General features: G+C 42.1%; 1 protein-coding gene across 1 annotated transcript in view; it reads right to left on the reverse strand.

The window, feature by feature from the left end:
* Positions 1 to 734: 734 nt before the first annotated feature.
* The window catches only part of sema3aa (sema domain, immunoglobulin domain (Ig), short basic domain, secreted, (semaphorin) 3Aa), a 30,436-nt gene continuing 8,491 nt past the window's right edge, over positions 735 to 22,679 (reverse strand). Inside the window, exons 2-17 of the mRNA XM_035676704.1 lie at positions 18,762 to 18,922; positions 17,277 to 17,339; positions 13,902 to 14,021; positions 12,921 to 13,011; positions 12,708 to 12,827; positions 10,571 to 10,713; positions 10,303 to 10,417; positions 10,142 to 10,211; positions 7,695 to 7,839; positions 7,308 to 7,527; positions 7,067 to 7,158; positions 6,912 to 6,953; positions 6,508 to 6,665; positions 4,801 to 4,868; positions 4,556 to 4,704; positions 735 to 3,553 (exon numbers count right to left, since the gene is read on the reverse strand). Coding sequence (XP_035532597.1) covers positions 2,831 to 3,553; positions 4,556 to 4,704; positions 4,801 to 4,868; positions 6,508 to 6,665; positions 6,912 to 6,953; positions 7,067 to 7,158; positions 7,308 to 7,527; positions 7,695 to 7,839; positions 10,142 to 10,211; positions 10,303 to 10,417; positions 10,571 to 10,713; positions 12,708 to 12,827; positions 12,921 to 13,011; positions 13,902 to 14,021; positions 17,277 to 17,339; positions 18,762 to 18,922 — 2,480 coding nt within the window. The 3' untranslated portion in view covers positions 735 to 2,830. The remainder of the gene's footprint in view (positions 3,554 to 4,555; positions 4,705 to 4,800; positions 4,869 to 6,507; positions 6,666 to 6,911; positions 6,954 to 7,066; positions 7,159 to 7,307; positions 7,528 to 7,694; positions 7,840 to 10,141; positions 10,212 to 10,302; positions 10,418 to 10,570; positions 10,714 to 12,707; positions 12,828 to 12,920; positions 13,012 to 13,901; positions 14,022 to 17,276; positions 17,340 to 18,761; positions 18,923 to 22,679) is intronic.

The following is a 22,679-nucleotide window of genomic DNA, read 5'->3' on the forward strand; positions in this document are numbered from 1 at the left end:
AATCATCAGCTATCACCATCAAATATACACATTAAAAACTTTTAAAAAATGTGTACAGACATTCATGGTACCAGAGGAAAAATCCAGCTTTGGTGATCTTCTGACCTTTCCTCTAGCATCACCTTGAGGTTTTAGTGAAATTTCTCCAGAACTATTGGATGGATTGTCATAAAATGAGTTAAAAATATTCATGTCCCTTGCAGAATGAACTCTAATAACTTTGGTGAATTATTTTCTCTGACATCATAATCAGATTAAAACTTTAATCTGTCCAATACTTAGGTTTATGACTAAATACCTGCAAAACTATTGTCATTCCCATCAGCTGTACTTTGTGTTGCTAATATGCTAAACTAAGATGGTGAACACAGTAAATATTATACCTGCTAAACATCAGTGTGTTAGCACTGTCGTTTGGAGCATTTAGCTCAAAGTTCAGCCTTTAGAGAGTGACTAGCATGGCTGCCGACCTTTTATATAATTTGGGTGAAATGACCATTCAGTGAGGTCAATTTATAGCATTTGCGTCTGCTGATGTTCTTCAATAGATTCATAAATACATTTTTTACAGACCTTTTCTTGCAGACCGTATGATCCTGTATGCACAGTGTTTCGTCTAGCAAACATAAAATTGTTAAAAGCTGAAGCCCTTTGTGTTATCCTACATGAAATAGAATGAGACTGGGGACACTGTGTGCAGAAGGTTTTTGACTGAAATGAGAACAAAGGAACCGTTTTTTTACGGAGATGTTTATTTAGACAACTGAATGCATGCCAGAAAGAACTGTGTTACAGCAGCAGTAACTTTCAGCTCTCTCACTTTTCTAACTCTGAGGGAGAGACCCGAATCATGGACACACCAAACTTTGTAGTTTTGGTAGAGAACACTGTCTGCTCTAATTTATTGCATCGACACATTACTCTTGTCATGTATTAAGGGGACAGGGGAGACAGGAGGTACCATTGTTGAAGATTGAGGAGCTCGGACCTTACACAGCTTTGGCCACAGTATCTTGAGTTGTTAATATCACTGTTTTGGCAAAAGGACAGAAGTAATTCACACCTTGCTTTAAGGGAACTTTACCTCTCACACAAAACACGTAAAGAGACGATAAAAAAGATGCACTTACTGTAGGTAGCATTCACATGCAGTATAACGTGTCTTCTCCTTCAGACTAGATTTAACATTTTTCTCCACTATTTCTTACAGAGATTCACAGCTAATGTTTTTCAGATTGGGGAATTATCTTACACATAATGGCTACTGGATGAATAACGACATGTTGGATGGTTTTGGGAAAAAGGAAAACATCTGTTATGAAAGTCAAAAGAGACAAAATTGTGCTTATCATTAGTGGGATTTAGTTATTGACACAAACCCCTGTACTCGTGCTCCTAAACTGAAGTCTTTTTTTCAACCCTTTTTATCCCCAAAAAGGGATTCCTTGACACAGTTTCAACCAGTTGGTCCATCAAAGTTTTCTTAGTTGCTGTTGCTATTGTTTCTCCAATATATTGATGAGCCAAAAATACCATATCAAAAATAAATGCAACCCTTTCACAAAACAATGAGAAATAAATAATAATCAAGTGGTGTTCTTGTACTGTATATGTACTGTATATACACAGAGAGTTAAGTTTGTTGTATATATGTACACAAAACAACTGGCAGTCTATTTCAGACTGGGTTTTTAGCATAGCCTACAACTGGAATTCGTGCCCAGATTCTATAAATCCCAGAAAAAGCAACAACATAATAACTTACACAGAATCCTCGGGAGCAGAAGGGATAATGCACAATGAGACTACTATGTTGCTTGTGATTTTAGCCCCAAAAATAGAAGCACCGGTCTGGAAAGGAAAGTAAATATTAAAAAAAACAAAAAAATGTAACATTTTTTTAGATAGGGTGTAAAAAAAAAAGCCTCTAGAATTCCATAAAATAACTAGCTTATTAAAACATTGATTGACAACAACATGCACGATGCTTTCTCAGCCTCAGGTGGAGAAGGTTATGATGAAGCACTTTCTCTGCACCCTGGCATGACTTTTGCAGTTTTTGCATGTAATAATGCTTCTATTTGTTTTTAAACAACATGAGGGGCCACTGGTGCAAGCTGCGCACACCTCGAGGTGAGCTGCAACCCTTCCCTTTTCTCCTTTTGAGGGTGCTGTTGTCTGTCGGGACTTGAAAGACTAGATGGGAGGCTCTTTTCTCCTCAAACGGTTCTTCAAAATAAGAGATTTAATCCATTCCATGTACACTATCTTGCAGTTCACATGCTCAGGTCAAAGAGGGCAGCAGGCCGCAGTGAATGCATAATCTCTGCTTCCATAAATGTCTGTGTATCTATTAATGTCTCCACAATTGTCCTCTCAGCATATTAAGTCCATCTGCTTACCAACAAACACCTCACTAAACATTTTTGTCCCAGTCTTATTTTAGTAGCTTATGTACAGGAGGTTGAAGTGTCTGCCAGACAGTATCCCAGGCAACCAGCCATATCCTCACACATTTACAGTATGCATTCCAGTTTTTCAGTCCTCTGTTCGTCTTTGTCCTCTTCACAGGTTTTGTGTATTTGTGTATGTCTTTCAATGAGAGCTTTTATTGTTGTTGCACAAGTGCAGTTCATGTATTTCTACCTAAAAGTGTGTGTTGTTGTCTTTTTTCATTGGTTTCTTGTTCTGCTGTTCTTATGGCGAGGTCACTGAATCATACATTGGATACACAATCTATAGAATGTGCTTGTGTGTACATGTGTGGATGCGTGGGTTTGTGCTTGTGTGTGTAGATCTGGCTGCATGTGTGCATCTCTGTGCTTTTTTCTCAAACGCTACGTGGAGGTCTTTGAAGCTCATGGGTCCTCCTGTTGCGTCCCTTCTTATTTTCCTGCATCCGTCTCCACTTGTTCGCGTGTGGGCTGCTCGCTCTCGATCCCCCCACAACCTGAGAACCAGCCGCGCTGCCCTGCCCCTTCTGGCCGTTTTGTACCTTCTGGTTGTTCTTAGGTGCCTGGCCACTTAACATGCCCAGATTTGGTTGACCTTTCTGGGCATTCTGGCTCCTAACTGGCCCTTCCACTGTTGGAGCTCCAGCCTGGAGCCATGGCCTGCTTTGTGGTGGACTGGCTTGCTGCTTCTGGGTGTTAGGAGCTTTAGGCCGCAGACCAGAGTTGGAACCGCCGGTGCTGTCAGGTTTACCCTGACCGTTGCCGCTGGGCGTCTTCACCCTCTTCTGTTTACGCTCTTTCTTCCAAACTCGATCACAAAACTCCTCCACGCTGTTGAGGTCCGGGTGGTCCAAGAGAGACAAGAAATCTCTATACCACAATCTGTGCTTGGCAGACTGACCTACCCCGCCTCCTGCAGAAAGTCCAGGTAGGATGTCACCCAGTTTCTGGGTGGGAATAACCTGGAGGTTGAGGCGCAGTAGAGGCTGGATGAAGCCGTGTTCGACAGCCTGGCAGTGGTAGATACCTGTGTCAGACTGGGTCAGACTGCGTATGAGCAGGCCCTGGTCTGTACGGAGGACCCTGTCATCTAGCTTGATCTGAAAAATACAGAGAGAAAGACAAAAAATTAGAAAAAGGGTAGCAGACTAAGGGGAACAGGTGTGTTCCTGTCGAGACTTGACAATTTAAGACTTAAAGATCCCCTCCACACATGTTTTAGGAATAAAAATATTGTCTGATATGGGTTTACAGGAAATAATATTTAGCAACTATTTTCAAATGTGTTTTTTATAAGGTTAAACAAATTTTCACATCAAACTACTGTAAGTGTCATATTGGACCCCACACAGCTTCCCAACTATGTCACAAACTCCTGCTCATGCATACTTGTCTTAAGCACAGGTGGAGGACAGAGAAACTTCCATCCTTAAGCAGGTCAACGTGAAAAAAATAAGCAGTGGTCCCCGAGAGGTTTTAAGGTTCCAAAGCACCAGTTCACAAATCAGGAGGGAAGGCGTTTGGATTTGTCCAAAGGTTCAGTGCACGGTAAGGTCATGTTCCGACAGCACTATGAAAAAACACGGGGCTATTATTTTGAAGCAGCAAGGGTGTCAATGCAGAGGCATCTGGATGAAGATGTTTTTGTAAGATAAAATGATTGCTGCCTTGATAGCTTTCCAGAGAAGTAAATCATTCCTCATAACATTATAACCTGCTGTGCAGTGATTTGCATCTGATAAGCCTTATAACTCATGGATCTGTTACTCAAACTGGACTTTCTGGATTGTATTTCTTTGCCTCACCAGTGCCTGCAAACCCGGTTAGACAAATACAGCCACAGCACAAAGTGAGTCCAAAGTTACATCATAGGGTCAAAAGTCAGTCTAAACATCCACACCCCAAAGTTTCCACCCTCTGTATGTCACTGAGGTTAAAGGTCAAAGGGGTCAGAGGTCATTACATGATAACACAGAGAGGGAAAGCTGTAGCCTTTGGCAGAGAGATGTTTTGTTTGCTGTGATTTAATTAGTGTGAAACAGTCTCAATTGGGAGGTGTGACTATCATCCAGCTGCAGAAACAACAGGAGAAACACACAAACCTCGTGCTTGCGATCATCATTGGGCTTCTGCAGCTGCCAGTAAATAAGCGCTCTCTGAGACTTGGGGCTGCACTCCAGGAACATGCTGCTGTTCTCCACGCCATACACACTCCTGTCCTCCACGCTGCCTCCTAAGCCCTCGGTGTCTTCTACTCAAACCAAAACACACACAGACAGAGGAGTGAGAACTGTGTGGAAAGAAGGGAGAGAGTGTAGGTGCTGTGTGTGTGTAGCCATTAATGTACCATGATGTTGTAGGTCTGAGCACTGGGAGAGAGGGTCTCCATTCCTGATGTCCTGTCGTCTCGTTCGCCTGAGAAGAAACCACAAGGAAAGTGAGATTTAAGTAACACGTGTTCTACAATATAGACTAGGAAGGCACTTATCACATGCTCTGGTCTCTGTACTGTTTATTTTCAACCACTAGGGGGCAATGTTACCCAACGCTATGCCACAATCAGCTTCATTGCTAGAAAGTGAGTATTTATTCCACCTTCACTCCACTGTAAAATCACAAGAAAAAAAGAAACCCTGGCAGAATGTAAGAAACATAAACCTGCCGAGCAATGAAACAGTGTGCTTCATTTCCTTCTGATGAGGCAATATTATGAAACACATACAGTATTGTTCCGCCCTTCAAATGCCTTGTAAAAGCAGACCCCCGCTCTTTGTCCTCTCGATATGAAAGTCAACAATGCTATTCAGTTTTTTTTTCCCCCACTGCGAACGCAAGGTGTTTTCATAGCTTGGCTTTACTGACTAACTGCGAATGTGTCTCCCCTGTCCCTAGTTGTCATGGTTATGTTTAAAGTCTCTGACGGGTGCTGTAAAAAATCAAAGCCGGGAGAGAGGTGGGGTAAGCCAAAGGTGAGGCGAGGGTTGGAAAGAAGGGAATAAAGTAGGTAGAGGAAAAAAGTAGAAACCGTCAGAGGCAAAAAGGAAACAGATGGAGGGAAATGGTCAGTGTGTGTGTGACTTCTGCACATAAAATATGGCCACTAACATTCCTCCTTCCTTACTTCTGTGTGTCATATACATTTGATCACTCGTCTTTCTGTCTCTTTCTCACACATGTCCCTCCTCTTTGCCTTTCCTGGGCTAAACATTCCTGTCTTTTTTGGCCGTCTGAGCACGTGCGGGGCCGGGTGTCTGGTTCTCATTCTGGGAGGGAAAATATTTGCAGTGTGGAGGAGAGCTGAGAGGAGCCGGCCCTGGCCTTAACCATGGGGTGTGCCACCTCCTCTGTAACCCTGCCAAGCTGGAGTATACCCACTGGCCTACTTCTGCTGGTGTGAGAAGTTCTGGATGAATGAGATGCAGGAGTGTAGTGCTGTTTGTGTGTGTGTGAGGGCCGTAGTGGTCAGCCTAATCCCGCTGGATACAGCAGAGGGTAATTTGAGGGTGTGTATGTTCATACCTCCTGGCTGCAGGGTGAAGCGGTCAGAAGCTCCTGTTGGCTATAATTTAGTGTGTGTGTGCCTGTGTAGATGTATATGCACGTGTCTTTCTTTATGTCTGTGTGTGTGTGTGCATCTTGGCTGCAGGTTGAAGGGATCACAGCTCAGAACAACTGGATTGTACCTCTTGGAATGAGCCTGTGCGTATTTAATGACTGTATTTTGTGCCTGCGTAATATTCTGACTCCAGATTACTTCCATGTTTAGATGTTTTGGCTTGTACCGTGTATCCGTGTTCCTTTTTTTGGATTCACAGCGCTTGCTAATAGGCCAGTGTAGGTCTGAGGTCAGAGAAACAAGGTTGCATAGCGAGATGCCCTTGAGCAAAGCATTTAAAGCCAATTGCAACAGCAGAATGCAGGTGTACTGATAACTCCCAGGTGTGACGGCAATAACACAAAGGCAGGATGTTGCTGAAAGGAAGCATGCAGGCTCAGCAAACCCTCTGAGGATAAATAAAGGTCAAAGATGTGTTTGGTGTGTGCATGCTCCTACCTCTTGGCAGTAGGAAAGTATCTGGAGCACTCGGTGCCGTCCCAAGCGCAATAAGGGTCTCTGGCCAGGCAGCACTCAGCGCAAGCTTTCCCATACACCTCGCAACGGTGTAAAGACATCTGCGATACACCCAGGGCCGAGCCAAGGTACAGCTGTTGCTGTGGGAGCAAAAGAAAGAGCGAGGACGTAAAAATTTTATATTCCTGCGTGACTCAGTTGGAAAGGTTCTAGTAAAAAGGAGGCAGTTGTGGCTTTGGTTCTCAGTAGGCACATTAGATATATTTGTTTTTGGATATCAGTGTTAGCATTAGGACCCAGAAGTTCTCACTTTTTTATTTCACTTGAACTTGAAACCCTTTCAACAGCTTTTGGGTAAATTATTATGTGTGAAAACAAGTCTTTACCTGCTTAGTGGACAGCTCCATAGCAGTAATGGGTGTAGGCTCCTGCACAAAACAAATACAGTACAGCTGCTTTACTACCACATCTATCTACATGTGTATTTTCATAGCCATCAGTGTCATAAATTGTTGTTAACACTCAATTTTCAATGTCATACCCTAAAGACAGTCATCTCTTCCAGCACCACTTCTTCCAGGTCATGCCAGCTCTCTCTGGGGATCGTCACCACCTTCAACACTGTGCCCATGTCTGAAAGAATAATATAATATATAATATAATATTATAGATATAGAATATAGCAGTATGTGTACATCTATCTGTGTCTGTTTTTATTTTGATTATGTATGAAAAAATACATGTGAATACACAAAGCAAACGACAAAGACAAAGTTGTTTACCTGTCCCGATGAACATGACATCATACTGTCCGTCTTCTGCCTCCACTCTGTCCACCACCAGTTGGGTGAACTGGTAGTCCACATCCGTCCTAACCATGATGGGACGCCCGCCTATTGGGTGCACTGGGTTGTACATGGCTGGGTGACCCCTGGCAAAGGTGATGACATCATCTGGGAGGTCCTTGGTGGAGTCGAATCCTCCAAATGTCTTACTGGGGCACTGAGAAATTGGGAGAACACAAGTTCAAGAATGAGGGATTCAAGGGTATCTTTATTATCCCCAATGCAATTTGTCATACAGCCAACAGTATAGAAGCAGTATAGAAGCAGTGTTATACGTTTTTTGTGTGACTGCATTTATGGTCAATTGTTTATGTGGAGACTCACAGTGCCAGGACGTGGGTATGGCACCCTTCCTTGGAAAGGCACCCACTGGTAGTTGGGTCCATCTCTGTGGGCGTAGGGACCCAGGAAAACCCTCCGGATGTCTGCCATGTTGTACATACACACTGCTGAGCCTTTAAAGATGTTACTGTGGAGAAAAATGGAGAGAAAGGGGGGTAAGAGACAAAAAGAGAAAAAGAGTTTAGGGAGGAAGAAAGGGAGGGAGTGAGAGGGCGATGAAATGAAGAAAGATGACAGAGACAAACAAAAGGGATTCATAAATGATCGGTCACAAGACAGGGATTAGGAGCTTGTGAAATACTGAAGAAAGACAACAAAATGACCCTTCATCACACAAAGACGGAGGGGAGCAAGGTTGTCATTACCTAAGTACAGGAATGACAGATTGGAACTTCACTCTGATTGCTTCCAGCCTCTTGAGAACAGACAGGAATTTGGGCACCCCACCAACAAAACAGGAGACCTGCTTCAGAGCATATTTGAAATCTCCTCCAATATTTTTGCGAGCGCTCGCTCGAGCCAGATGGGTGGGTTTTGCTTTCTCTAGCCAGACGGAGGTCCAAAGCAGGCAAGGTCAATCAATCATGCAAAAAAAAAGGCAAATGATGTGGATTTTATTTAAATTCATGCTCTGTCCTAGGTCGTCCAGAAAAGAGCAATTTGAGCGGTGACTCATTAAAGTGGAAGATTTGAGCGTTTCACGGGAATATTCCATGATATATATATTCCAAAACAGCTATTAAAATATTCACATGGAGATTGTGACAAAGTAAGCTGGTCATTTAAAGCACAATCAAGTCCATTAACCTCTGACTGCATATAAGGAGGATCTGTTTCACAGTTTTGTAGATTTTAATTATATGCTTGCAGGTTTGATGTTCATTCATCAGCGTTTTGTTACCTTTTTACAGATGGCAGATTTGAATTTAGACAGAAAAGTCTCTCGCAATTTCAGGAACAAAATCCTTCAATAAGAATCGGGACGTCCTTTGTCTTGCTGACTGCAATGGGAAGTTGTATCAGACTAATTAGGGATGTGCCTGGCATACACACAAGCCGACAGGACCCACCAAAGCGTGGAAGATGAATGGATTAGCATTTGAAAATGTTAATTACAGAGAAATTCAATTAACTCCAGGGGCATAAAAAGACACTCCAATATCTATGCTTAAGAAGAAGGGCGAACATGTGTTTGTGCAGATACACACAGTTTTGAGAGAGAGGCACACAAATTTAGTCGACCCCACAAAAATGCACATACACACACAAACAGGAGCACAATCAAACATTGATCTGTCAGTGGCAGCTTCTTTGTGCCTCATTAAGCAGTGATATTAAAAGCCGGTCCCTCTGAATCTCTGCTCTATTCATCTCGGAAAACCGGCCACTTAGAAAACCAATTAAACCACTCTAATTCCTCAATGCCCCATAATTGAATTTTAAAGCGTGCATGTGGGTATGTGTGTGAGCACAGGCACACATGTGGGCACGTAGGTGTACGCCCACCACCGCGCACCGACCTCTTGCTTTGAATACGTTCCAGAAAGCTGAGAAAAGCCATACGGGCCTAGTGATGCAAGCCGCCTGTCAGGATGCGTTAGCCTGTACCGCTGTTCTATTCAGCTTGTCTTATCATTAGCGGTGATTGATGGTGAAGTGTTTGTCCTCCTTTCAAAGCGAGTCAGAGACACTACTGGCCACAAAATACCCCCTCCTCCTTCCCAAATGCTAATTCATCATCATCATGATAAGTGCCACCATCTGTGCCATTTCAACTCACTTATCTGCCATGCCCCATGCCTTCACCTCTCCGCATGCTTCGATAGAACCACACCCGCCTCTGAAAACCCCATTCAAGGCTGGGGCGGCGGCCAGGGGAGAGACGTGCGTTCCTGCTGAGTGAATATCGTGTTTCTCTCGCTCCCTCCTGCTCCATAATCTGATTTCCCTACAAGCCTCTGCCAAGGTTTCAATGAAAAGGGGGGGACAGGTAGCAGGGGAATGGGCAAAATCGGCTAAAAGCAATCTCCAATCTGGGGAGGGGAACAATGCGAGGGTAAAGCAACCGTAAGACACCTGTAAGTGGATTACAGGACGGGGAGCGCTGTCTGGGAATTTGACGGGGGCACGCTCAGTTGCTCGCATCCTGCCATGTCATTTAAAGCGGTTAGGAAATTACAGATAAAGGAAATAAAGTATGTGAAAAGGAAGAATATTTGAAAGGAAAAAGCGTGTGTTTTTCAAATACAGAGGAAATAACTTGTCCAGGACGGTTGCCCACAGAATATATATCAGTTCCTTCTGATCTCCTAGCAACAAATCAACAAAACAAATATGATACTACCAGCGTCTGTCAAGCTATTTGAGAATTTGAGCCTTTGCACACACATTTTGGAGGACATCTTGAAAAGATCTGGACGGGTGTGTACCTGGATGTGGTAAATACAGCGTAGATAACTGGATTCTTTGGGTCCTTGGAGCTCATGAGAAACACATCCTCTGCAAATACAAAGCAAGGAAGGGTGAAGGTGAGATCTGAGTCTGCGAGGTCAACTTTTCTTCTTACACAAAATAGAGAATACACACTCACGTAGCTCATCAAAGTGTGTATCAATGCCGTTGACCCCGGGCACTGAACACATTAGCCGGGCCTTGAGGAAAGTGGTCCACTTGTTCACCAGACTCCTGTGACCTCCCATGTCATTCTGTATTACAAAACACAAAAACACTCAATGGATTTCTGTAAACTCTGACATTAACATGTGGTTATTCCTGTGATACTGTGCAGATATGTGAGAAAAGAATTATGAATCTTAGGAGTAAACTGCGATAAGGATTTTGTTTGTGTGTGTTGTTACCTTACACAGTTGTCCTATCCTGGCGATGGTAGCCTTGCCAGTGTGCTCTCCGTCCATTGCGTTCTCCTTGAAAAACAGGAAGATCTTGTCGTCTTCAGGGTTGTCACTTTCTGGGATCAAGTTTACACCTACGAACCTGGGGTCTAGAGGAAAAAAAAGAAAATGAATAAAGCACAGACACTCTATTGTACGTGGTGAAATATGCACACATTTGTTCGTACACACACCCTTTGCACAAACTTAATTTTACGATCCAACCTCTGCCCCAATGGCAATCCTTTCACCCCTATTTTACACTTCTGAAACCAATCCCCCATGATATTCTCCAGTCACGGCTCAGTAATAACAGCCATTCACTTTACACCCTGGTGTTACAGTATCTGACTTTACCCCAAGTGAGCCCTCCAAGTCCAAATCCCACATAACCCCTGTCTCTAGACCACATCCTCACAAACACACATGGCTCTGATTGTCCCGGGTAACACGTGAATAAATTTATCTCGACTTTAAGTGCAAGAGGAAATCAAAGCTAAACGGGCGAGGCAGAGGCCTTAGGGTCAGGGATATCTATCGACTTGAAGGGGGCAGAGGGACTAAGGAAAAGTGGCCGCAGTCACTGAGGCGTCGTCACGCGTAAAACGAGCCTGTGTCTAAAAGCTCAGGGGTTAGCTGGAGAGAAACAAGCAGTGCCATGTTACGCCTCCATGGCCGTTTAGGATATAGAGTAGCTGTGAAAAAGACAAGTGTGGCCAAAGTGGAAAGCAGATTTATAAGCGCTGTGCGGGTGCGAGACCTCTGGCATGAATCATGTGTACCCCACACACGCTTCATACCTCTATTGTGAATACGCCATTAAATCTACACGTTCATAAATTCAACCGTGCATGCCTTCGCATACAAAAAAAACGCTTCTGCTGGTGTCGCCAACTACTGAAGTCACACAATTCATTACATTTAATTCCCAACAAAAGGCTACTTCATTCAGTAGAGGTTTAATCCAACCTCAATGCTATGAGTGTGAGGGCATTAAAGGGTGAAGAGATGTGTAAATAAATTGTATGGATCAAGACCAGCAAAGCCAAAGCTACCGTTTAACCCTAAATCCTTATAGAATCCGCTCCTATTAGGAATTCAGTCCCAACTTTCTCTCTTGTTACATTTGAGTACCATGTAACCTTGTTGATAAAGCCTCAATAGAATATCCCCATCCCAGTAATCCATGCAATTACAATCCCCCCTTTGTGGAAAAGGAGTTGGATTTTGCCAGGTCGAATGGATACAATCCCCTGGCGTATTTGTTTGAACAAGGTGAAAGATCGATGGGGATTAACGCGGTAACAAGGACTTCTCCCTTTTAAAATCGCTCTTTATTAATATGTCACAGCAATCAGCACTGCAGAGAACAGTGTTTGTGATTTTTGATGGTGCTGGGGGGGGGGGCACTGGTTGGAATTTGACTCCACTACAGGAAAACAGCTGAGAGCGGATTAGTTCTGTGGGAAAGAGGGGAAAAGGGATGGCACAGCTTGAGGGAAAGGTTCAAACTGACCTTTTGTGGCTCCCTAAGTCCTCCATGGTGCCGAAAGATAGCCAGACAGACTGAACAGTCAATAACCTTCACTGCCGCGCTAATCTTACTAGCACAGGCAAATCCAGTGACTTTGTGAATGGGCTCTGATCTGATGTCTGCACATGAATGGAAATGATTGGAGACTTGAGGCTTGTGAGAGAATTTAATGCCTCAAAGTCTGTTGAAAAGCTCAGTGGTATTGTTTTTCTAAAACTGGTCAATGACCAGGGTTTACTTCCACCTTATACTGAATAGCTGAGGTTTATGCAGGCCACAAGTGTCCAATTTTACTTTAATAGTAAAGTTTGTTGGACTGTTTGGAAATGTATGTTATCTGGGTTTTTCAGTCTGAACACCACTGTAAGCTCGTAAATGCAAATGGCCTCTTAAACCCCCCCGGAAAAGCCCACATTTTTTAACCGACTGCAATGACAATAATACAGTAGGATATTAAATTTCACTTCTAAATTTCTAGCAGAACACAACTTTTGTTTTCATCCAGAAAACTAGAAAACCAGTTAATTTAGTTGATACTTTCTTCACATTAAAACTTTTAATTTTTTTTACCATTCAGCCATCTTGAATCATGCTGCTCTGTTCTGATTGGATGATGATCTCCCAGGGTACGGAAAATAGCAAAGTCCCTTCCCATGAAATCAGCAGATGTGCCAGAGTACAGCTCTCCATCTGTCAGTGAGAAAAGTGTAGTTAGGAACGAATGACCAGATCTGAAGCGAATCCATACTTCCTGGAACTAATCAAGCCAGAGATCAAACTCACCGATCAGAAGTGAGGCTGAGAGCATTTTGGGGTCATAGGGGCTTTTCCCGCGGCCATTCTCGAAATGTGAGGCCAGTCGAAAGATGTTGTCCTGTGGTGGAAAGGGTCAAAGTTCAAAATGAGGCCAGTGAAAGCCACATTAAGCCGGACCAAAGGTACATTTATAGCCTGTGTTTCAAATGACAAATTCTCATTATAGCACACTGTGTTTGTGATTGGATGCACCACAACGTCAGGCCAGACATGAGCAACAAGATGTTTTTACACTGATGACTTGTTCTGCTTTAGTTACAGATACAATACAATACAACAATAGTTTCAACAAAAAGGACTAACAGAGAATAAAGAAGGTAATAAGTAGCAGTCAGACTCTTTGAATATATTAAAAGAAAAGTCACAAAAGAGAGACCTAACTTACTCAGTTTTCTTTAAAGCAATTACTGACAATACTACTTTTAAGTGTTGTTCAAGGGAACTCATGCAGAGTCTTTTATACTCAAAACCTGCATGGTGCAAACAGTCATTCCCCTCCCCATTGTCGGACTGCAGGACCCATGCTGGCACATTGATTAACATGTAGACCTTTATCAAAATGACTGATTAAACTTTTATGTAGGGTAGATGTTCTTTAATTTCCGAACCATGTAGTGACCACTTTTTCCCACTTCTTTACACAAAGGAAAACACTGATGAGAAATTAATCAATGAAGGGAATTATTACTGCTGGGCTCAACAGAAAAATGTGGGTGTGAACACATACTCAGTGCAGTCAGTGGAGTTGCTGTGCTCAAATAAGTTTAAGGGGAAATAATATTGAACTTTCTCTCTCATTAGTTTACTGTAGCACTGTCACATTTCATGACTCATTAATGAATGCTCAATTGAGATTTAAATTACCTTTTGCATATATATAACTGATTTAAAATATTGAAAAATCCACACATTTTGGTTGAACCGACATTATTGCACCAGATGTATTACCTCTGCCCTCTTGCCCATTTCCAGAAAAGCACAGATGGGGTGGAAGGCTCCTGTGCCACAGATGTACAGATGGGTCTGGTTGTAGGGTTGGAGGACCCGGATGAAGTTATTACACTCTTTCTGAAAAAGGAATTATATAAGGGAAATCAAAACCCAAACCAAAATGTATAATTTTATACAGACATACCGCTGGCAAAGAGATTTAAATACATTTATGTACATTCGTATGTGTGCAATATCTGTCTCTGTTTATGTAGTAATCCTACCAGCATAGCATTATAGAGCCTTGTAAAGCATGTGAACCTTTTGGGATTTTTATGAAAGAGATTGCACGTGTTAGCATTAACCTCTTCCATATCATAAAGTTTAAATTAAGTTTTATCCTTTATGAACACAATGGTAACACTTTTAATAGAGAAAAGCCCTGACGTTATTCAACTGAAAAGAGAGACTAATCGAAAGCAGAGGCTATTGGAGAATAGAGAACAGCTCTGTTGGAATTCCCTTTAATGCAGGGACTTTCCAGTTGGTTTGGAAAAGACTTATTGTTGGAAACTGAGTCTCCTTCAAGGAAATCCCACCTGTAAGTCAAATCAGGCAAATCCACCTCAGATATTTAATGATCCATATGTTTGAATTTACTGAGGGTATTTGGGTTGGCTCTCCAGCACATGTTGATAGTCCCAGTGGTGTGAGACTGTTTATTAGAGTGCTAATCAACGGGATTGGTTAATGTAGGAGGGTTATTAGCAGCCTCGAGGAGTTGATTTGGGCACATGTGTTTAAGAGATTAGCTTGGGGTTTGCCTTATTATAAATACATGCTGAATATCCACCTAACAAATAAGTACACATTTGCTTGGGGATTTGGAAACACAGTACACACATCACATGCAGACAGCCAAATTATCATTCTTTCTTCCTCCCTTTAACACATGTATCTCTGCAGGCTTCTAAACCTCACTGACATTTCGGTTTGATGATTTGAAATGTCCCACATATGAGACATAAATGGATATGAGGCTTCCCTGAGTTCAGGTTTGGAGTGATGACATTTTCCAGTGCAACACCAAAATTGACTCTGGGATCACACACTGCAAACCTTTTCCAAAAAAACTAAATTTCCTGCTATTATCCAAAAAGGCAGAAACCCATGTTTAAGTTCTGACTCTTTCTCCTCCTCAGTAATCTGTTTAAAGGAATAGTTGGACATTTTGTGTTTAGTTAAAGCTGGAGCTAGCAGCCTGTTAGCTTACCAGGGCATTAGAAGCCTGGCTATGTACGTAACAAAATCTGTTCACCAGCAAATGTATTTAATCTGTCAGCACGACTTTAGGAAGTGACTGCACCCAGCCAAGAACGCAAATAAGCGCAATTTGCCCAAAATCTCTCCAAACTACTTCTTTAATATGAAATCTAATTTTATACACATCATGTTATACTGTACTAGGCTAGTAGTTTCTAACTGACCGAGGTTCATTAAAGCACTCAAAACCTTTCAACTGTAACTGTGTAACATTAACCCACTATCCCCACAACACTTTTCAGCCACAGGACTATTGCTGAGTTCACAGAGGAAGACTAAACTTGCATGATGTCTTGTGGCTGACCTCAACCCTGCTCGTCTCTGTGTCTATGTGACTGTGGAGCTTAATGACTTTACCCTCTGTGTTTCCTACCGTTGAACAGCGGGAGCACATGTCGCCCCCTCCCCACATCATTCTCACGCCCTTATTATAGGCATTTCACCAACTCCAATAATTCTCTCCCCCAACGTCAACTCTGTTTAGGATTTTACACGGCTGTCTTCGGGTTAGACTCATTAGCTATGTGGTAGGTAGGTTGCACCTAAACACTGACAGACGTTAGTTATGCAAGTCACTCAAACATGCGGCCATGTCTTGCCTCCAGGTGAAAAATGACTTCTCTGATCACAAACCATGTCATTATGTGAAAACCACAACATCCGCAGAGGGTAAATGAGTCATTATGGGATAAAATGAATGACTCTCTTTGGACTGAGTATTGATGATGACTTTCCATGGGCAAAATGAGTGGACAGATTTGTATGTGGGTTTGTATATATTTGGAAGAGTTGACTGAATTTTGAGATTATGCTAAGGTCTCTAATTGAATATGGAAAATACATTGGAAATGTAGGATGGATAACTCCAGACTGTTATTTTTCTTTTAATATCTGTAATAGCTGGAGAAATAATCGGAAATGACATCAGGCAGTTATATGAAATCGTGAATCCGAACCCTTTGTTCACTGAATCAAATGCAACAACCTGGGCAATGTTACACACTCATCCTGCCAAGGAGAATGATACAGCCATCAGGCATTTTGGAGGGCAGCTGTTACATTTGTTCTGCGGCTGTAAATTGTGGTTTGGAGAAATGCATCACTTTGGGAGCTCTGAATGCTTTAGTAATGTCCTAATCAAGGTCTCTCCATGCTGCACTCCGGCTCTGCTCTCACTGCCTCATTTTCGAGAGTAAACATTTTCACAGCACGCAAATACCTCATCATTGTGTTTTTGTGTGATTTTGTGCTGCCAGAACACACTCTCTTTTCCACTGTGAGGGAGCGAAGGTGTAGTGTTGCTTGTGTGGTCGCGACTTTGTGTGTGTGCGAGAATCTAAAAGAGCTGGCGGTGAGTTAGACCCCAGTAAAACCTCTGTGATTTAAATGGACGTTGTAATTCCGGATAATCCTAAAACCCTGCAGCCGCTGCACTCCAGACTCATCCAGCCATGAAATTAAGATCAAATACAACACAGAGAGGGCCTATCCAAACAGCAACACACAGATAACACACAGACTACCCACCGTCATGCACACAAACAAAGCTGGTGGCATATAGCACGCGTTCAGCAAACTTGTGCAGAACGGCACATGTGAGCTAACACACCGTGCCAGATAACGAGAACTCAAACAACACGCTCCCACATAAATATGCACATATAAGGCACAATGAGGCACATCCATAAACATACTCCCAACAGCAGCAAATAACCTCTGTAGTAATGCGTCAGTGTCCTTGTGCCACTGAGACACAGTGTACACCTTTAGTGTGACCAAACATCTGTCATACAGTGTGTTTAGTTGTGGGTGTCAGTGGGGGATGGCCTATAGAGAGTACAGTGTGCCATCATTTTTTATCAGAGCTAATTTCCTTCATCTACAGTGCTCTTGTATGGAGGCTTGATCCAGGCAACTTCTTCTATGCTGTATTGTTTCCACCAAAACACACATCCCCGAGAAATTTGAAGAATGGAACTACACAGGACAGCCATACAATTTGCGTTACAATAGAAGCATAAATTGTAGGGAAGAGCTCAAATGATGTTGCCATCATGAATGTGGACTTACCCCAAGGTCTTTCCCTGCCCACTTGCATTCATCCCTCTTAGAGGGGGTGGCAGGCCATGCAATCTGTGCAAATATGAAAAAGACAAAGTCATACTATGCAGGATGTGGGGAAGAGAGATTGACATGTTGTTTCATGAATCAGGGAAGGAAGTGAGTCAATGTAGTGAATCAGAGGAAATCAAGATTTGTGTATTTCCAGGAGAATGACTTCGGATTTGTCATGTTTCATATTAACAATTCCTAGTTTACTCACTTCCTTATTTCCTTCTATACCCCGAGTATGTATGATTAAGGGATGGCTTTATAAACAGTATAATGGTAGACTGCAACAAGTTGGATTAGAAAAGAGGGACAAAGGGATTTTAAAAATGGACCGTGTTTATGTGAAATTGAATAAGATACAGAATGTAGTAAGATAACTCTCTATAGTGGATTTGCTCTGTCAAAATAGACAATTTATATAGTCTAAATATAGGCTCTGGTTCAAATTATAGCATTTAAAAAGTTAAAGTCCTTTCTACCGTTCAAATCCTGAGCATATGGTTGTGCTTTTCATTACAAATATGAAGAGAAAGGAGGCTTTTGCTACTTTGTTTTGGAAGAGATTTATTTCACAATAAAATAAATGATGGCTTTGCACTGTCCTTAAGGCAAATCCATCTGTGGCCCATGGTGTCACATGAATTATAAACACATATGGTGCGTACGAGTGTGCATGTGTGAGCTGTAATGAGTAAGGGAATGATTATACACTCAGAAATTGGGTGCGTTTGAGCTCACTTTTTTTGCTAATGGCCACACAGATGTGGATAGACAAAGGAAATGTATGCACATGCATCATTGTGTCCATACAATACACACACATGCCTTAATCTATTCCTAGACTTTATCTCCTCTCTAGATCAGCTGAGTTTTCTTCTCTTGGGAATCTGCAATGCACATTTCAGGGTTATTACATTAGATTTGCTTAATCACTGCTTTTTGGTCTTTATCTCATAATGACGCAAAGATCAGAACAAAAGAGCGAAAAAGGAAGAGAAAAAAAAACCATCCGAGCCAAGGGCAAAAATAATTCGGAGACACGCTCTTTCTCCCTGCATTGACTATGTATTTTCAGCACTTTCATACCCCTGCTCAGCTCTCTGCAGCCCGCAGGCAAGTCTATGTCAGTCTTGTGTGTCTATGATAGCAGCACCGAATCTGATAAAAAGACTGTTAACCTAGTCCAGGTGGTGTAATGGAATTATGGACAGCCCTGTCTGGACCGAGACAGACAGTGGGAGGGATGAAAGGAGGGGAGAAATAAAGGGTATAATGGACTCCAGAGGGAGCAGCAGGGAGAGAGGGGGAAGAGAAGAAAAGAGAAGAGAAGACACTTTGCAACATGGACCAAAAGAAACATAACTGCATTCCACTGTCACACAAACCTAATAAAATACAACCAAAACTGGACTCAAAATAAAGTTGAGTTAGTCAGAATTTTACCTGCTTGTTGTCTCTATTGATGTTGACGAGGTCGAATGAGAAGATGTGGTCCTCGGCTCCGACTAGTAGTCTCCCTCTCTCCTCATCCAATAGGAAAGCGTCGTAACTTGAGCTGTTGGCCAAGCCATTGAAGGTGACGAGGTTACTGGACTCTAACATCTCTGGAAGAGAGGGAGAGAAGAAAGAGTTGGTGTTGACCATGTATGGTACAATGTGTTGGAATGACTAATAAAAGAGTTTGAAACTGAGGAAACAAGCCCCACATTTATACAATACAAAACCTCAGCACAAATACATTGCAGCAAAAAGTTTTAGTTTAAATATATGAAAGTACAACTAATCATACTTATAATAAGTCAGTATCGCCCAAGTTGAGTACTTTATTTTATGTTTCTCTCTCTCCTGTTAACGGGCATGTGTCAATAGTTTTAAATGTATTTGTATTTAAAAAAATCAATACTGGTTCATGTAAGTGTAGAAAATTTGTATTTGTCTTTGCCTTACAGAAAATAATAGAAGTGCCTCCATAATCAAGATGCCCTTTTGTATGAAATTAGGAGCGTTTTTCATGTTTCCTTAATTGCTTTTCTGAACACACATTTAAAAAACACTCTCAGACAAACGTCAGTCAGGTATAGCGTGAGACATTTGAAGTGAACACAGCATGTCCCAATCAGGGACACAGTTCAGACTGTTCAGCCGTGTGATTGGTTGAATAATTCATATTGAGTCAGGGCCAGGGGAGACACTGGGGGTAAGTAAGTATGGGTGTATGTGACAGGTAGCTGTAAATGGGTTATTATGTAAATCAACACTGAAGAGTGTGTGACTGCACATGGATTTCTGCACAGTGTTCACAGTGCATTCAGGTGTACAAAGTCCTTAAGTATAGACTAACAATATTCAGCCGAGCTAAATGTAAACCGGCACAAGACTTTATGTATGGGCTGAAGTCTAGCTAGACCTCTGACAGCCAGTTAATGTTTAATGACCAAACAGCTGTAACATACTAATAATAGTATTATATTAACAAAGAGCCACACTCCCTTCCCTCAGACCAAGTCAACCCCCTGATTGAATTTTGTCTGTCACAGCAAGTGAGACAAAATAATTCATTTATATGGGTTATAGTGTAACCAGTAAAGCTTCAGTGTGCAAGTGAATATATGAAAGATCCAGACTATCTACAGTATCTTCCTTCCTGTATCAAAAATAGACCTGAAACAATTAGTTGATTGAGTATAGTTGATCAACATAATTGCCAATGATCTCAATGATTGATTAATTATAAAGTAAATATACCAAACATTCTCTGGTCACAGCTTTTAAGATCTGAGGATGTGCTGTGTGTCTCTGTTTTATATCCTTGTAATTGGGTACTTTGTGTCTGAGAAATTTTAACAGGCCTTTTTCACTATTATCCAACATTTTGTAGGCTAAGCAAATAATTAATTGAAAAAAATAAGCCATAGATTAAACAATGATCACAATGATTGTTAGGTGGAGCCCTAATTAAAACTGTATTAAACCACCATTAACACTACTGTGTATAAAGACACTTCATTAGTTACTTTTCTTTCCCCTCTCATCCTCTTAATTACAATATATTTCCTTTATGGAGAGCCCAAGTTGACCAAATGCCTATACAAATATCCATCTTGGATTATAATTAAGAACAAAATAATGAATATGTTTTGATAATTGTATAGAAGCTCCTGTAATTAATGTGCAATTTGTCAATCAAGAGCAGCCCATTTTTCTCTAAAATATTATGATAATAACAGTAACATTTGGTTTGCAATTAAAGGAAAAGGAATTGAATTAACCCCCTGAACCATCTGCCTCTAGTTGGCCCACTGGGTATGTAACATGTGCTCTATATTTGCACTGCAGGTACAGTCCTTTTATACATCAGCCTCACTATCACACTACATCATCCATCATCATCAGTGTCACCATATAGCATGGACACACGCAGGCACACAATATAGAAACCAGCGCAGGCACGCATATGCACACAAACACATATATACTGTATACATATATATACACACACACATATACACACGCACACAGTCCGGTGGATTGTGATCTCCCTGCTCTCCCCACAAAGCTCTGATTGACGGGCTGCTATAGGAGCCATCTGCGCCCACTCACACTGTGTAAGATCTTGGACATCTGTGTCTACATAAAAGAGGGGATTGATGGAAGGGGAGATGGAGGAAGTGGTGTGTCAACCATGTCTGTGTATCGAGTACCAGTGGGGTGGATGAGGACCGTGAGAGGGAGTGGTCGTCACCTAATAAAGACGGTTGCAGCTCATCTGTGTCAGTTGGATTTCGGTTCGAGGCTAAGTTTGAGGCTAAGAAAATGGAGTGGGTGGGTGTGGGCATGAATGGAGGTCTGTGGAAGTGTGTTTGTGTGAGAATTTGTAGTGTACCACAGATGGGTTGAGCGTATGTGTGTGGGTTTCAGTGTGTGTGAGTGTGTGTGTGTGTGTGTGTGTCTGTGTAGGTAGGTATCTTTTTTTCTACACTGGCCATTCCATGCACACCAACATCCTGACATTCACATTTATACACACTCGATAATACTTAAACTGAAATATCCAGAAACTAAATATTGGAGTTAAGATGTGAATTTCGTTATCATGTGGTGGCCAATCAGATAGCCCCTTATTCTCATTTTACCAATTACACATGATACTGCAAGGTCAGGAAATGAGTAAAAGAGGGGGAGTAAGGAAATGCGATTTCCAGTCGCCAGAACGCGAGAGGCCTTCTTATGTTTCAGCTATGAAGTAACGGAAAAAGAAATGTGGCAGAAGGCCAATGGGAATGAAATGGAAAAATAAATAGGTTTAGGCTATTGAAAGATCAGAAAAAAAGGAAGAAAAGAATGACAGATATTGAGAAACAAGGACAAACAAAATAAGATCCAATGTCTTCTACCCGGTTTCCTCTTTAGAGATTTTTTTTTTTCTCAACTCTTCCTCCCTGCCATTTTGGCTTGATAAGTGACAACCTCTATCATCTGACACTGAAGGGCTACAGCTGAACCCAGGAGCCTGGGAATGTGATCCAAAATGGCAGCCTCTGAGGTCTGTCACGAAAGGTTTACCCCAAATGGGCCAAAGAAGAAAAAATACACACGCATATTTCAACACGTGGCGATCTCTGACAAAGACACGGTGGCCTGCACACAAAAACACACACAGAGAGCAGCTTTATCCGAGCTGGGATCTGCTGTGTCTGTTTGGAGAATCGGAGGAATTGGGCGTGAGCACCCAAGGACCTCCAACCTAAACACAGACATGCTCGTTTGGAAATGAGAGCAAGGGCAGATACAGAGCTCACAGCGCAGCTCATGCAGAATATAGGAACCAGGCAAAAGACAAGCATACACACATTCAGTGAACATAACACACAATACACACACACACACAGGCAAATCAGGTTAAAGATGAATTCACTGTGCTCTTCTTTTAAAATGCAAACAAGTACACACCCTTTAACTGACATGCATATTATATTCATATTGACCTAAATGTTTACACCACATCAATTCTCCCTGAACACACACACACACACACACACACACACGCACACATACTTCTTCCCAGACTAAGTTGTAATCCAATCAGTATTTCTGCTTATGCAGCATGAACTAGTGGAACAGTGAGCACACTCAGCAGCTTCCACCTCTAACACACTCCCTGGCCCCGGACACCCCAACACACACGTACACGCATTAAAACACACACCTCCTCTCGTGTATGTGTGTGCATAGACATGCCACGCGCCCCCCTCCCCGCACACAGTCTCCCTACACTAGCCACTGGATTCACAGACACATTTAAACACATATACTCGTGTGTGCATATATGCATTCCACTCACTTTACACACACACACACACA

This window comes from Morone saxatilis, unplaced genomic scaffold, assembly GCF_004916995.1.
Source record: "Morone saxatilis isolate NCDOM2014 unplaced genomic scaffold, NCSU_SB_2.0 Contig10, whole genome shotgun sequence".
NCBI classification, from domain to species: Eukaryota; Metazoa; Chordata; class Actinopteri; family Moronidae; genus Morone; species Morone saxatilis.